The 12,858-nt window shown below is 39.3% G+C and overlaps 1 protein-coding gene across 3 annotated transcripts; it reads right to left on the bottom strand.

Moving 5' to 3' along the window:
* Nucleotides 1-2,519: 2,519 nt before the first annotated feature.
* LY96 (lymphocyte antigen 96) lies at nucleotides 2,520-12,858 on the bottom strand. 3 transcript variants are annotated; one of them, XM_042464516.1, is made up of 6 exons: nucleotides 12,016-12,858; nucleotides 7,973-8,059; nucleotides 7,045-7,173; nucleotides 4,311-4,363; nucleotides 3,114-3,212; nucleotides 2,520-2,619 (listed from the first exon to the last, which is right to left on the bottom strand). In XM_042464516.1, exons 1-5 carry the CDS (start codon nucleotides 12,122-12,124, stop codon nucleotides 3,117-3,119), a joined length of 474 nt encoding a protein of 157 aa, XP_042320450.1. In that variant the 5' UTR covers nucleotides 12,125-12,858; the 3' UTR covers nucleotides 2,520-2,619; nucleotides 3,114-3,116. The 3 variants fall into 3 exon arrangements, with proteins under 3 accessions (XP_042320450.1, XP_042320449.1, XP_042320451.1); XM_042464515.1 differs by lacking the exon at nucleotides 3,114-3,212 and having other exon boundaries at nucleotides 12,016-12,854; XM_042464517.1 differs by lacking the exons at nucleotides 3,114-3,212; nucleotides 7,973-8,059.

The following is a 12,858-nucleotide window of genomic DNA, read 5'->3' as shown; positions in this document are numbered from 1 at the left end:
TTGTTGTTCACCGCCCTGATTTTCTAGAAGGGCGGTATATAAATAAAATTTTATTAATTTTATTATTATTATTATGAAATAAAACAGCTTTTTTTCCTCTTTTGGTTTGGCCCAAGGACATTTATATTTTATTTCCTTTGGACTGCTTTCTTGGATCTCAAGCTCAACACTATGTCATCTAGAAATGGTTCTGCTTAAACAGTTATGTACACCCCATGGGAAGAATAAGGAATTTGTCCCTAAGCATTTTGATTTTAGCCATAGAGATATTTCTTGAACTGGCCTTCATTTATTACATTCAGCTTGCCACTAATGCAGCCAAAATTATTCAAGCAACTTTTTTCTCTGATAAGACTTTTATTTATCTAGTCCCTTTTATCATTCAACAAATGACATATTTGTTCTGTGGCATATGATGCCTATGGGGATTGTTGGGGAAGAGAGTGCAGCTCCCAGAGGTACAGACAAGGAATCACAAGATGCATAGCCAACAGTATTGTATTTTCCTATCCAGACTTAACGAAATTCAGTATTGAAAGTGTTCTGAAAAACAGAGCAGCTCTCATTTTCATCCTTAGAAACATTCAGGGAGGCAAAGCTTTCACCTTTCCATTTTGTATGCCAAGAACTATGGTATGGTTCCAACAGGAACTTGGCTGATCCTGCCAGTAGGTAAGCTTTTGAATAAGTGCATTGTATGCAAGTCAAGAATGTGAAAAGCTGCCATCTGTGGCTCTAGACTTTGTTGGGTTACAAAAGCAATTATTACCTGCAAGTCATAATGAAGTGTATATGACATATACTCTTGCTTGACCAATTCATATCATGGCACTGCCTATCCAGAATGTCAAGGAGTTTTTTATTCAGGCCCATGAAAAATGACCAGTACAGTATATGTATCTACATTGTTATCTTGTGAAATAACCTTCCCCAACCTGTGTCACTCTAGATGCTTTGACGTTTGGGGGAAATAAATTTAGTAATCCCCTTTCCAACATGGCTTGCCATTCTGACTTGGGGATTTGTGGGGAAGTAATGTAAAAAGTAACATGTTTGAGTTCTGAATCTGAGGTAGAGACAGAGTAGCAAAGAGATCATACTTGGCCCAAGTCTGCATATAAACAAGTGGCTTTCAGGTCCTCACCTTCCATGCAGAGACCACCTTCACAGGGGTATCCTTCATCATGTAGGTCACATTTAAGGGATCCTTTTCAAAAGCTGCTGTTAGCCAGACACCTAAGCTGTTTGTAAATTACCTAAGATTGTTGTGTTCCTTGTTTTTTATTTATGGCAACTCAAAGGCAACTCCTCACAGGGTTTTCTAGGCAAGATTTATTTCAGGGCAGGTTTGTCATTTCCTTCCTCTGAAACTGAGTGTGTGACTTGCCCAAGTTCACTCAATGGGTTTTCATGGCCAAGCAGGGATTCAAACCCTAGTCCCCAAGGGTCCTAGTCCAACTCTCAGACCAATGCACCACCCTGGCTCTGCAGTTACCTGCAATATAGTAATACCTCATTAATGTAATTTATCCAGAAAGAGTGAGGAAGAGGGAAATGTAGAAAATGTGCAACGTAGGGAAAATATTTTCAAGAAGGAAAAGAATAACACAGGCATTTCAAAAAGGACAGTATTTTCTATCTTATAATTGACACAAACCAGAGGATGTTACTGTTGTTTTGTCCTAATTGTACACCCTTCAGTGACATCTCGTTGGCAACTCTCTCTGTCTCTCTGTGTGCGCGCGCGTGCCTTCAAGTCACCTGTTGATTTATGGTTACCCCATGAATTTCATAGACTTTTCTTAGGTAAGGACTACTCAGAGGTGGTTTTGCCAGTTCCCTCCTCTAAAATATAGCCTACAGCAACTAGTTGGTTGGTAGTCTTCCATCCAAGTATGAATCAGGGCTGATCCTACATATCATCCAAGATCAGACTTGTTATGGTGCTTTTAGGGTATTTAGGTCCACTATGGGGTCTTGAAAATATTGTGATGGTTTTTAACAAATAAATAAATTTTAATTATAATTTTCAAAACTGTTGATACATTTTTAGCTTGACAGTTGAAGCATAGTTATCTCTCCTAATTTGTAAATGCACATTTTATATGCAATTGAAAATGGTTTGTAGACCACCCAGGGATTCTTGGGGATCGAGGCTGCTTTATAAATTTTAAAAATAAATACAGTTAAACAGAATGCACAACTGCTTAGGACTTTGATATAATCCAAAACAGTTCTTTTTGTCTAATGCTTACACTGAGTGAATTATTAAAGTTGTTGCTAGCACTTCAATGCTTTGACAATTGTCTGAGTTCCATTCAATGTGTGAATCTGTGCAAATTCACTGGGAACTGTCATACAGATTGAACCTGTTTCCTTTGGCAACAGCTGTGATGAAAATAGGTGTTTGTATTGTTAGAATTTTTCAGGCCTTGTTCCCAGAAAACTCAAACCTCAGAGGAGATTATTTCTGTGAAATCATTCTATTTTGCTGGTTGCTAGAACAAAAGAACCTCCTAATCAATGAAGCTTCTGTTTAATGATGAGTGTGTAATTCATACAGGCTACCAGCTCCTCAAAGTAACCAGAGAATGCTTCAAACACAGCTGTATATTCTCCCTAAAAGAAACAAATAAAAAAGAGGAATTAATTCTTAGCTGCAGGAAGTATTTTTTTGTTGTTGTTGTATGTTCTTAAATAATGATTGCATACCAGTCAAGTTCCTTGCCATCCATTATGGCTGCCACCACGCTGCAGAATTAATGCAGTTTGACAGTACTTTCACTGTCATGGTTCAATCCTATGGAATCTTGGGATTTGCAGTTCTCTGACAGAAGGCTAAATAGCTCACAGAACTACAAATTCCATTGCACTGAGTGGTGTCAAACTGTTTTAATTCTGCAGTGTAGATGCAGCCCCAGTCATGAAAAACTGGTTCCATTAAACATTTCTCTACACTCTATAAGATGCCTCAGGAATCTATTGATTATTTAGCCTCCTACTCAAATGGATGGGGCCAGGAGAAGTTGACAGGACTGGTATAAAGGCTTGGCGGTTGCTGAAGATGCATCTTAGTAAAAGACCCTCTCCTTTTTTCACCACCATTCACCCACCTCTCATTCTTGCTCAGTCGATGATGGTAGCGTGAAGCAGGAGCAGTAGATATCACTGCCTATTTGCTCTTTTGCTCTCCACCTGGATGCAGGTGGTATCTAGGCACCTGCAAGGATGCAGGCAGTAGCCATGATGAGGAAGAAAGGTAGTCACACTGAAGGAAACAGGTCAATTGAGAGTGACTTGGCCAAAGGCCCACCAGTACCTGAAGCTGGTAATGTACATTGTTCCTGTGATCTGATAAAAATTGAAGGGAAAGAGGCTGGTGCATACCAGATTGTGATCTGTTACTGCAGTCCTATTCAGTCATGATGAAAGTATATTCTATCAATATACAAAAGAGGAGAGCACTACTTCTACCTCGAGTTCTGTCATTCTTCTTATGAGGAGAGTGGAGAGCATGAACCTGAACAGGCCAGCTTCTGATGTGCATGGATTCATCTGAACAGGAACACTAAAAATAACAGTTCCCGGTCACATGGAAAGAAGTCACAGATATCAGAAGCTCTCCTAATCAGACTTCTTATTCTTCATAGGAGAAGAGCAATGGAACTGAGATGGGAACGGGTCTAGCACAATCCCTTCTTCATATGTTGATACATAAAGCTCTCATCACAGCTGAATAGGTATTTTGAGACTGAGAGGAAAATATAAAATGGAATGGAGTGGAATGTATCCAGATTACTGATGAGAAGGTAGTCTAGTTAGATCTAATTATGGAAAGATTTTTACAAAGTATTTGTTGAACAGATTATTTTTCTAACTTTTAACACACTAAGGCTGGCATCCTCAGGCATCTTATCCCTGCATATGTTGTTGTTTTGATTTGGGTTTGTTTCGGTTTTTTGTCATTACAGAGGATGGTGTTTCCTTCTATCCTCTGCAACAATCAAAACTCCCCATCCCTACTGGCTCTCCTTTCACTTCCATAGATCTCAATGGATGATGTAATCATTCTGCATTTGGCTAAGGAGACATAGCCAGATACTGACCAACACTCTCCCCCTCTCTACCAGCCACAGAATGGCTATGCTGCTATAGGGTTGCACTTTTGCAACTCAGTGGTACGTCTGGGGGATGCCAAATGGCCAGTGTATAATAGTTCTGCATACAGAACTATTGCACTACACAGTGCTATACAGGATCTTGGCCTAAGATTTATTTATTTTTTAGGAGGATCTAGATGTGAAATGTACCTGTAAATATGTTGGTTGAGCACCACTGATCCTCACAGTTGTGTTGATCGTCTCTGTAGAAGAGGAAAGTTATCAAGCGCTTGACCAAATGAATATTGTCTCATTATTTCCTTACAACTTAAAACACGCATTTCTTGGGAGAGGATTCAAAAATAAACTCAGAGGTATACTCAGAGCCAGGGAAGTAGACAAAACCTGTCATCATGGCCCAAATATTATAACAAAAAATTTCACCCCCTAACTCAACCACAATTTTTCTGCGAGGAACTTTAGGCTCTGAGACTGAATCCTGAGATTTCAGTCTAGCCCTCTAAGCTTGCCCAGATTCCCTCATGAAACCCTCCAGTGGTGGTTTCCCAGTCTTTGTACAGTTTTTACCACATTTTAAAAAGAATGCCTCTTTTAAAGGTTAATATTAGAGAACCAATGTGGGGTATTCGTTTTAGTGTTGGACGAGGACTCTGGAGACCAGGGTTTGAAATCCTACTTGGCCATGGAAACCCACTAGGTGACCTTTGTCAAGTCACCTTCTCTCAGCCTCAGAGGAAGGCAAAGTCAAATCCCCTCTAAACAAATCTCGCCAACAAAACCCAAGGATTGCCATAAGTTGGAAATAGCTTGAAGGCACACAACAACAATAAAGGGTTAGCAATAATACCTTTATGCTAAAATATGCTAATATGTTTGATGGCCCAGTTTTGTCTTTGGTTCTACCCAACACTGGAATGCAGCTTCTGGGAACTTCTCTGAAACAGAATTCAGTTCTCAGGCTGAAACAGGTTCCTCACCCTTCCCCTAGGGCTAAGAGTCAACTTGTATGGTCTAATTACTGGGAGGTGGTGAATTAAATTAAACCACATGAAGGTTGCCCCTTGTAGAAAGTGGTTTGTGTATTGCTGATTACAGCTCACAGAGGGCTTTAAAGAAAGGGATTTTCAAAGGGTGCTGTACTGTTTTTTAACAATTCTTTTAAATGGTGTTTAATGTAGACCTAGGGAAGTAATAGTAGCACTCTATTCTGCTTTGGTCAGGCCTCACCTGGAATACTGTGTCCAGCCCTGGGCACCACAATTCAAAAAGGATGTTGACAGGTGGCATGTCTCCAACAGTAATAGTAATAGCAAGTACATTTCTATACTGCTTAACAGTGAATTAGCACTCCCTAAGTGGTTTACAGTGTGTAAGCCAATTGGCCCCAACAAAATGGGTACTCATTTTACTGACCTATGAAAGAATGTAAGGCTGAATGGACCTTGGAGCCCTCCTCTAGGATCAAACTTACAATGTTGTGGCTGCAGTATGGCATTTAACCACTGAGCCACCAAGGCTCCACCAGGTGTCCAAAGGAGGGCGGCCAAAATGGTGAAAGGTCTGGAAACCATGCTCTATGAGACTTAGGGAGCTGGGTATACTTAGCCTGAAGAAGAGAAGGATAAGAGATGATACAATAGCCCTGTTTAAATATCTGAATGGATGTCATATTAAGGATGGAGCAAGCTTGTTTTCTGCAGCCCCAGAGAATAGAACTCGGAGCAAAGAATGAAAACTACAGGAAAAGAGATTCCACCTCAAAATTAGGAAAAACTTCCTGTTAGTAAGCTGTTAATAAGAGCTGTTCAACAGTGGAACACACTCCCTCAGAGAGTAGTAGAGTCTACTTCTTGTAGGATTTTAAACAGAAGTTGGATGGCCATCTGTTGGGGGTGCATTGATTGTGTATTCCTGCATGGCATGGGGTTGGACTGGGTGGCCCTTGTGGTCTCTTCCAACTCTATCATTCTATGATTGTATGATTCTGTGGTTAGAAATTTGATTCTATTTTGATACTGCTGTTTTGTTTTGGTTTCTAGTGTATTATGTTTATTTTAATTTGCAAGTCACCTTTACTTCTCATTGTGGAGAAAAGGAAAAATATAAATAAAATTAATGATAACTCTTGCCAGCTATGATGAAAGATGAGGAGACCTGAAATATATCCTCAACATTTAGCAGATGAAAAGTGGGACACATGTGGCCAAGCAACATCAGAGTGTAGTCACGATAGCAAGTGTTATTAATTAGGAAGAACACAAACACTAGGACAAGGTGAAACAGTTTGATTTTGCCTGAATATATAGGGAAGGACATGCCAACAATGGTGAAGAGCAGCATCCTATACTATGCCTCCACTACTGTAAAAAAACTAAATACACCTGACTCACCTAGGGGTGCACAGAATAGTTCTGTTCACCAAGAGCTTGTTACCATACCTGTTTTTCAGTATTTGCTACCTGAAGTGGCTGCCCAATGTTAGTGGCTGCCTAATGTTAGATCAGAAAGTAGCTACTTAACATAACTGACTTCCCACGGGAATCATCTTTCATACAGCTGTCTGCCTACCTGAAGGTGAATGGCCTGGCTTGCTTAAATCAAGGAAATGGGGATTGTGCTTTTCATTTACTTAGGGGTGCCACCTATATCCAGAAATATGACAATCATGTGTGGCTTTAGATGGAATTAACATCCCACAGACATTGTCAGTGTGCCATTGCATAGCACTGTGAAGCAAACTCATTGTTATAACCATCAGCAAACACACCCCAGCCATATTAATTTATCCCTCTGTGACACCTCAATGCTGCACATCCATTAATTTAGCCCTCTGTGGCACATATCCATTTTGAGACCAGCAAATTACAACCCCTATCAGTGTAGATGCTTTGGATCAGCTAAGAACTCTATAATCCATGCTTACCTCCCTTCAAAGTTCCACAAAATGAATAGTCATCATCGACACCATGGCAAAGAATAGTTTTCCATTTTAAGACTTTTGTTCCTTCATGCCACAAGCCAATACGTGCTGCCAAAGTGGTTATATCAGCCTCTGTAAAATAATAAATAAATAATCAAACACAACAATAAAATAAATTTAGTTTTCTTTGTAAGATATATGAAAGTAATTTTAGTCACAAATGTTTATGCATACATAATGAACTAGAGATGTGAAGGCCCAGGAAAAAAGTGAGAAAAAAATGGGGAGAAAACATGTTTTCCTAAAGCCTTTTTCTGTAAAATTTGAGGGGGAAAGTATTATAGACTATATACTAATAGAATGATGAATAAAATGTGTAAGACAGGGTGTTCACGTATGTATTGCTGCAAATTCAGACTTCTATGTAAGACTACATACACAGTATCAGATCATTACCATTCCTAGCCTTGATTTCCCTTTCTCAATTCTTTTTATGGAAATAGTGTGTTATGTCTACTGGACATTATGGAGAATCAGAACAAAATAATTTCTATTATTTACTAATGGTGATGGATTCCTATTTGTGCACCACTGTCCTATAGAGTGACATGCAACCTAGCAGTCAACAAGTATTGATATGCAAAGGTTGCTAACTCTCAACTCCATACTCTCCAAAGCTGCTGCTTAGGGTTGTGGGACCCTCTTGAACAGTACTGTATGTGGAATGGCATAAAATGCTACAAAAGGCAGGGAGATCAGCAAAAATTGGCTGTGCTTCCTTGTGGAAATGAAACCACATTCTAAGAACCCAAAATCACCCTCCAATACAATCAAGCAAACTGGATAGGAGAAATTTTCAGATTTAAGTAATTAGCTTTCAGTAATATAAAACATTAGGTCTGGTGTTCTCTGAAACAGAAAAATAGCTTACTTGGGATCCAGAACATACGTCCCCTCCATACAGAAACCTTTAATGAACATGGTTCTACTCTAAAAAAGAATATGATACGTCCAGGACCTGCGGGCCAAGGGGAAAAAATGATAGCATTATAAGTCATTTTTTAAAAAAACAACACACAAGTTTTCACTATCACTAATGGACCCATAGCCAAGATGCAAAAAACTTATCATTTCAGCTTTGAAATTAACAAATAGTTTGGAATATGCCTACTATGAACTATGAAGAATGTGTTACACTCTAAACTGATTTCTGCTGAACAAAGTGTCGCTATCAAGCTTGAAATAGGAAATTGTGGACCCCAAATGATGCTCATATTTATTTATTCATTTATTTTATTATTATATACTGGGTTTTTTAAAAAAAAAATAATTATTTGGAGGAAATTTAGAAATTAATAAAAGGTTAAACTCAGCATTTGTGCTGAGAATCAGGTACCAGTGCAACACCACATTCCTTTCTGCCCTTCCTACTTCATCCCTCTGCATGTCCCAAACATTAATTTTGGAAGATTTTTCTGCCCTTCAGTGCCAGCCAGATGGGGATGCAGGTTGCAGGGAAGGTTGAGATGGGAAAGAATTGCACCCACCTCCTGCTTTTGTTGGATTTTACCACTTTTCCCACTTTCATCTTGCCCCCAAACTTTAAAACAACAAGTATGTGATTTTAATATTTATCACAATTTTTAAAAGAAATTACACAGCAAAAGAAGTATAAATCAAGAATAATCAATTCAAAAAAGCACTGCAGAACACCCCCAGCCAAGCAGAGCAAGCCAGGCAGTGATTTTGCTCAGCTGTCAAGAAAGCAAGTGCAACATGTGATCCATCAAGCCTAGGAAAACTCATTAATGATATGTATGTGTTAGTTGACCAAGCGCTTGGTGAACCTTTACCAGAGAGGACCAAATTGAGGGGTGCTTTAGATTTTCAAGTGTATGTCCAAGCACAAATTTCACAGGAATACCATAGCAGCACGACTCACTTACTCTTTCTGCTATAAGTACCATTTGTAAATATATTTAGGTTGTACATATGATATTGTAATTTGAAGATATAATTTTAATTTTGCTAGCTGTTTATGTCACAATTATTAGCATTACTTTCAGTGCTATGTGGGAATTACGATTTGCGAGTAACATTAGTGTAAAAAAGCATTGCTAAGGATTCTATATGGTGTGAAACAGGAGGAGGTCAATGGGGGGGGGGTGACACCATGAGTTAATGCACCGAGTGACACCTACTTAGGGATGCCACTGCATGGAGCCAATGATCTCAAACATGCTCTAGTCTAGAGGCACACAAACTCTGGTGAACTGGAGGTATTTTTTGGGCTATAGCACCCTCCAGGGGCTGCACCAGCCCCTTCATATGAATCCAGATATTGTCAGAACACCACCTTTAGGTTGGAAATGCCACTTTCTTTTGGGGAGGGTGAGAATTGGGGTGGAGCTAGAACAAGGTGTTGGGCCACAGTTGCCTGTAGAGGAGCAGTTTGCATTTTTCAGCAAAATAATTGATTGGAGGAATGGCCATTGGGCCGGCAGAGTGGTAGTGGAGACATGCTTTCCATAGATCGCATGAATTCCCACCTCTACTCATCTCTCCCTACAGTATTTATTCAAGGCTCCACAGGTGCCAGGAAAGTTTTGTCAGGGAGGGTCTGACGTTCATTCCCTTCCCCTCTGTTGTTATTTTGTGCTTTCAAATAATTTCTGACTCATGGCGGCCCTAAGGTGAACCTAGCATGGGGGTTTCTTGGCAAGATTTGTTCAGAGGAGGGTTCCCTTTATCTTCCTGAGACTGAGAAAGTGTGACAAGCCCAAGGTCATCCAGTGGGTCTCCATGGCCAAGCAGGGATTCAAATTCTGATCTCCCAGTGTCCAAAACACAAATTACTACACCACGACAGCTCTCATGCTGTGGTTATTCCTGCTGCTTCTGTGGCTACACCATGTGAAGCTTCCTTATACCAACTCACACCTTGTTCTCCCAGCTCTGTACACTGTGTTTCCAGTGGATCTATAGTTCCACATTCTCAAACAAAATTCTTTCTCAGCTCTACTGCCTGAAATGCTTTCTTCCAAAGACATGAAGGATTGAACTAAGGATGCTGAGCATGCAAAATATGCTCTCTACTTCCAGGCTATAGCCCATCCCTTGCTTAAATTATCCTTATGAGTTAGGTTACTATTATTCCAATCTGAGAGCTAACAACTTGCCTAAGGCTTTTCAGACAGTCTGTCTTGTTCCAGAACTGGGTGTAGTTCCAGGCCTCCCCAAAAATTCTTTCAATACAGAGGCACTGGCATACATTACTTTACTTCTATAGCACAAGCTGTATTGGTGCAGCAGATGGTGTACACTAGAGAAACATTCTAACCTTTTTACGGAAGGGGTTTAGCATTTGGGCCCCTGATCAAATTCTACCAAGACTATCCCTATCAAATTCTCCACTGATGGCTATATGGGGAGTTTGAGTTAGGATGCACCCCACTCAAGCTTAGGCCAGTGGAATATAGAGACTCTCCAGAGTTTTGTACTGCAGAAGGAAACAAGTAAAATCAAACTGCATAAGTAGTCTCCCCCCGCCCCTGTATTGCTATAAAAATTGTGTAACCCAGTTAGCAACAGAAGAAAATTCACTCCCGCAGCCCATTCCCAGCCTTTGTATCTTTCCCAGACTCAGATTACCAAGCTAATGCTGAAACATGTTAAACAAGGTAACTAAAGAAAGTTGACTTTTTCCCCCTCTAATGTGGACAGCTATTAACGTTTTGCCATAATGCTGAGAAGGATTCTGAAACCCATTTACCTGGTGGCAGGAGCCCAATTTACTACACAACCTGGATGAATAGTGGCATACACTTGAGTAGAGATTCTGCCTGCACATTTTGTTACATTTCACATCTTCTCCCTCTATGTATAGATTTGTATTCTGGAGATTTGTTCCATACATCTGCACAAGTGGACTTTAATCCATGAAAGGTGATGCTGAAATGAACTGAACAGTCTTAAATATACCACAAGATTCATTTTTCTTCCTCTTCTCTTTTTATTCTAACATATATCTGAGAGCATTGTCTGTGTTGTTCAGCTAATCAGTTGGGAAGGACTGTACTGCAATATTCCAATTCCATACAAAGTTAATGTTGTGGTGGTAGTGATATTCAGTCTATGATGGCTACTTCAAACATGCAGCTCATGTGTGAATTCACCACCAATGCAAACCTGAATCACATCGTTGGAGTCCCAATACTAAATCCAGTGTTAGTCCCTGAAACAGGTTGCTACTTTCATAATTCAGACTCATAGAATCATAGCATTAGAAGAGCCCATAAGGGCCATTCAGTCCAACCTCCTGCCATGCAGGAATATACAATCAAAGCACTTCTGACAGATGGCAATCCAAGCCTTTATTTAAAAACGTCCAAAGAAGGAGACATCAGCATACTCTGAAGTAGCAAATTCCATTGTTAAACAGCTGTTACTGTCAGGACTAATAGAAAACACAAGGTGGAACAAAATCAAATATTTACTTTATGAATTAAAAATTAGTTGGCGAAAGAGACACTCCCAATATAATGTGATTCTTCTTACTGCCTCTAATTAAAGGACAATTTTGTCCCTGGGTTGACAAGCAGAGGACTTCCCTTCAGCTTCTCTGTGCCATGTTTTGTCATAAACAGGCATAGGCCAGTTTTTTCTCCCAATACATTTCATTGGCTGGGAAAAACAGTACCCCGGTGGTAAAAATCAATTCAATAGTTTGAATTTTTTTTCTTTTGTTGTTGTTGCTTATTGCAAGAAAACTGTAAATACAGTTGCAGGTTGATGAAATTTTGAGGAACTTTTTTAATACCGTGCAGGTAAAAATTGAATTTCATGTCTAGGAAAATTCTGCAACAAAATATGCATCTGGGAGACTAAAATGTTCCATCGGGGGGTTTAATCAGAGCTAGAAGGAAAACTTTTTTTTCTGCACACAAATGAAAGCAATCTGATGGTTTTACTTACCGCAAGAGGAAAAGAAAATGTCCAGGTCATCTGATCTGCAAAGCAGGTATTTTTCTTCTGCCATGGTAAATCCATAAACAGAAAGGATCATAACAGCAAGCTGAAACATGTTTATGTATCCTTAAACCATTTTCAGAGAAGTCAGAGAGAGGGCTATGCTTTTTTGCTTCACTTTCAGTTAAGAGGAACAAAGTTACGCTTAGTCACCCTCAGACATGTGATTTCTGGGGTTTGGAGGTGGAACAATTCTTCTGAAGCTAACACAAGATACAAATATCTGAAAACCTTTCCCCCCATGGATTTATTATTTGACAAGAAAGTGCCATATCACTTATACAGAATTCAATATGGGTAAAACTACATTTGTGATTTTCCACAAATGAATTGTAGAAGGGAAAAGTAATGAACCACCTTATTTACATAGCAGAAGTCTGTCAATAAAGGAAGTGAAAGATTATACCTAATCATGTTAATTTAATGTGCTGAAAAAACTTTCAGTAAGAATTATGTGGCTGATAAAACATGATGGATAATCGCCATCTTATCTGTTGTGTTCATACTATATATGGACCTTTATATTTTTCCTGAACAGTTCTATATAAATATCTACTGAAGAAAAATATTCTCACTACAAAAACTATGGTAACTGATGTATTACAAACTTCTTTACACTGAGTGGATTAAAAAAAAACCTGTCAGTTTTCCATTTATCATTTATATATTTCCAAATCAGATCAGTGAAAAGTAATATGGTATAAAAAACAGCAGCTTAGGCCCAAAACACACTGGAGAAGTAGTCCAGTTTGAGACTGCTTTAGCTGCCGACTCTGCTAGGGAATTCTG

This window comes from Sceloporus undulatus, chromosome 4, assembly GCF_019175285.1.
Source record: "Sceloporus undulatus isolate JIND9_A2432 ecotype Alabama chromosome 4, SceUnd_v1.1, whole genome shotgun sequence".
Classification (NCBI taxonomy): Eukaryota; Metazoa; Chordata; class Lepidosauria; order Squamata; family Phrynosomatidae; genus Sceloporus; species Sceloporus undulatus.
The sequence above is the reverse complement of the archived record's forward strand: the minus strand, read 5'-3'. Positions and strand labels throughout refer to the sequence as shown.

Coding starts and splice junctions, on each gene's coding strand:
- LY96 (XM_042464515.1), bottom strand. CDS start 12,124: ATGTTTCAGCTTGCTGTTATGATCCTTTCTGTTTATGGATTTACCATG. Junction 7,174..7,972: donor ACGTATGTTCTGGATCCCAA/GTAAGCTATTTT, acceptor ATTATTTTACAG/AGGCTGATATAACCACTTTG. Junction 4,364..7,044: donor TTGTGGAACTTTGAAGGGAG/GTAAGCATGGAT, acceptor CCTCTTCTACAG/AGACGATCAACACAACTGTG.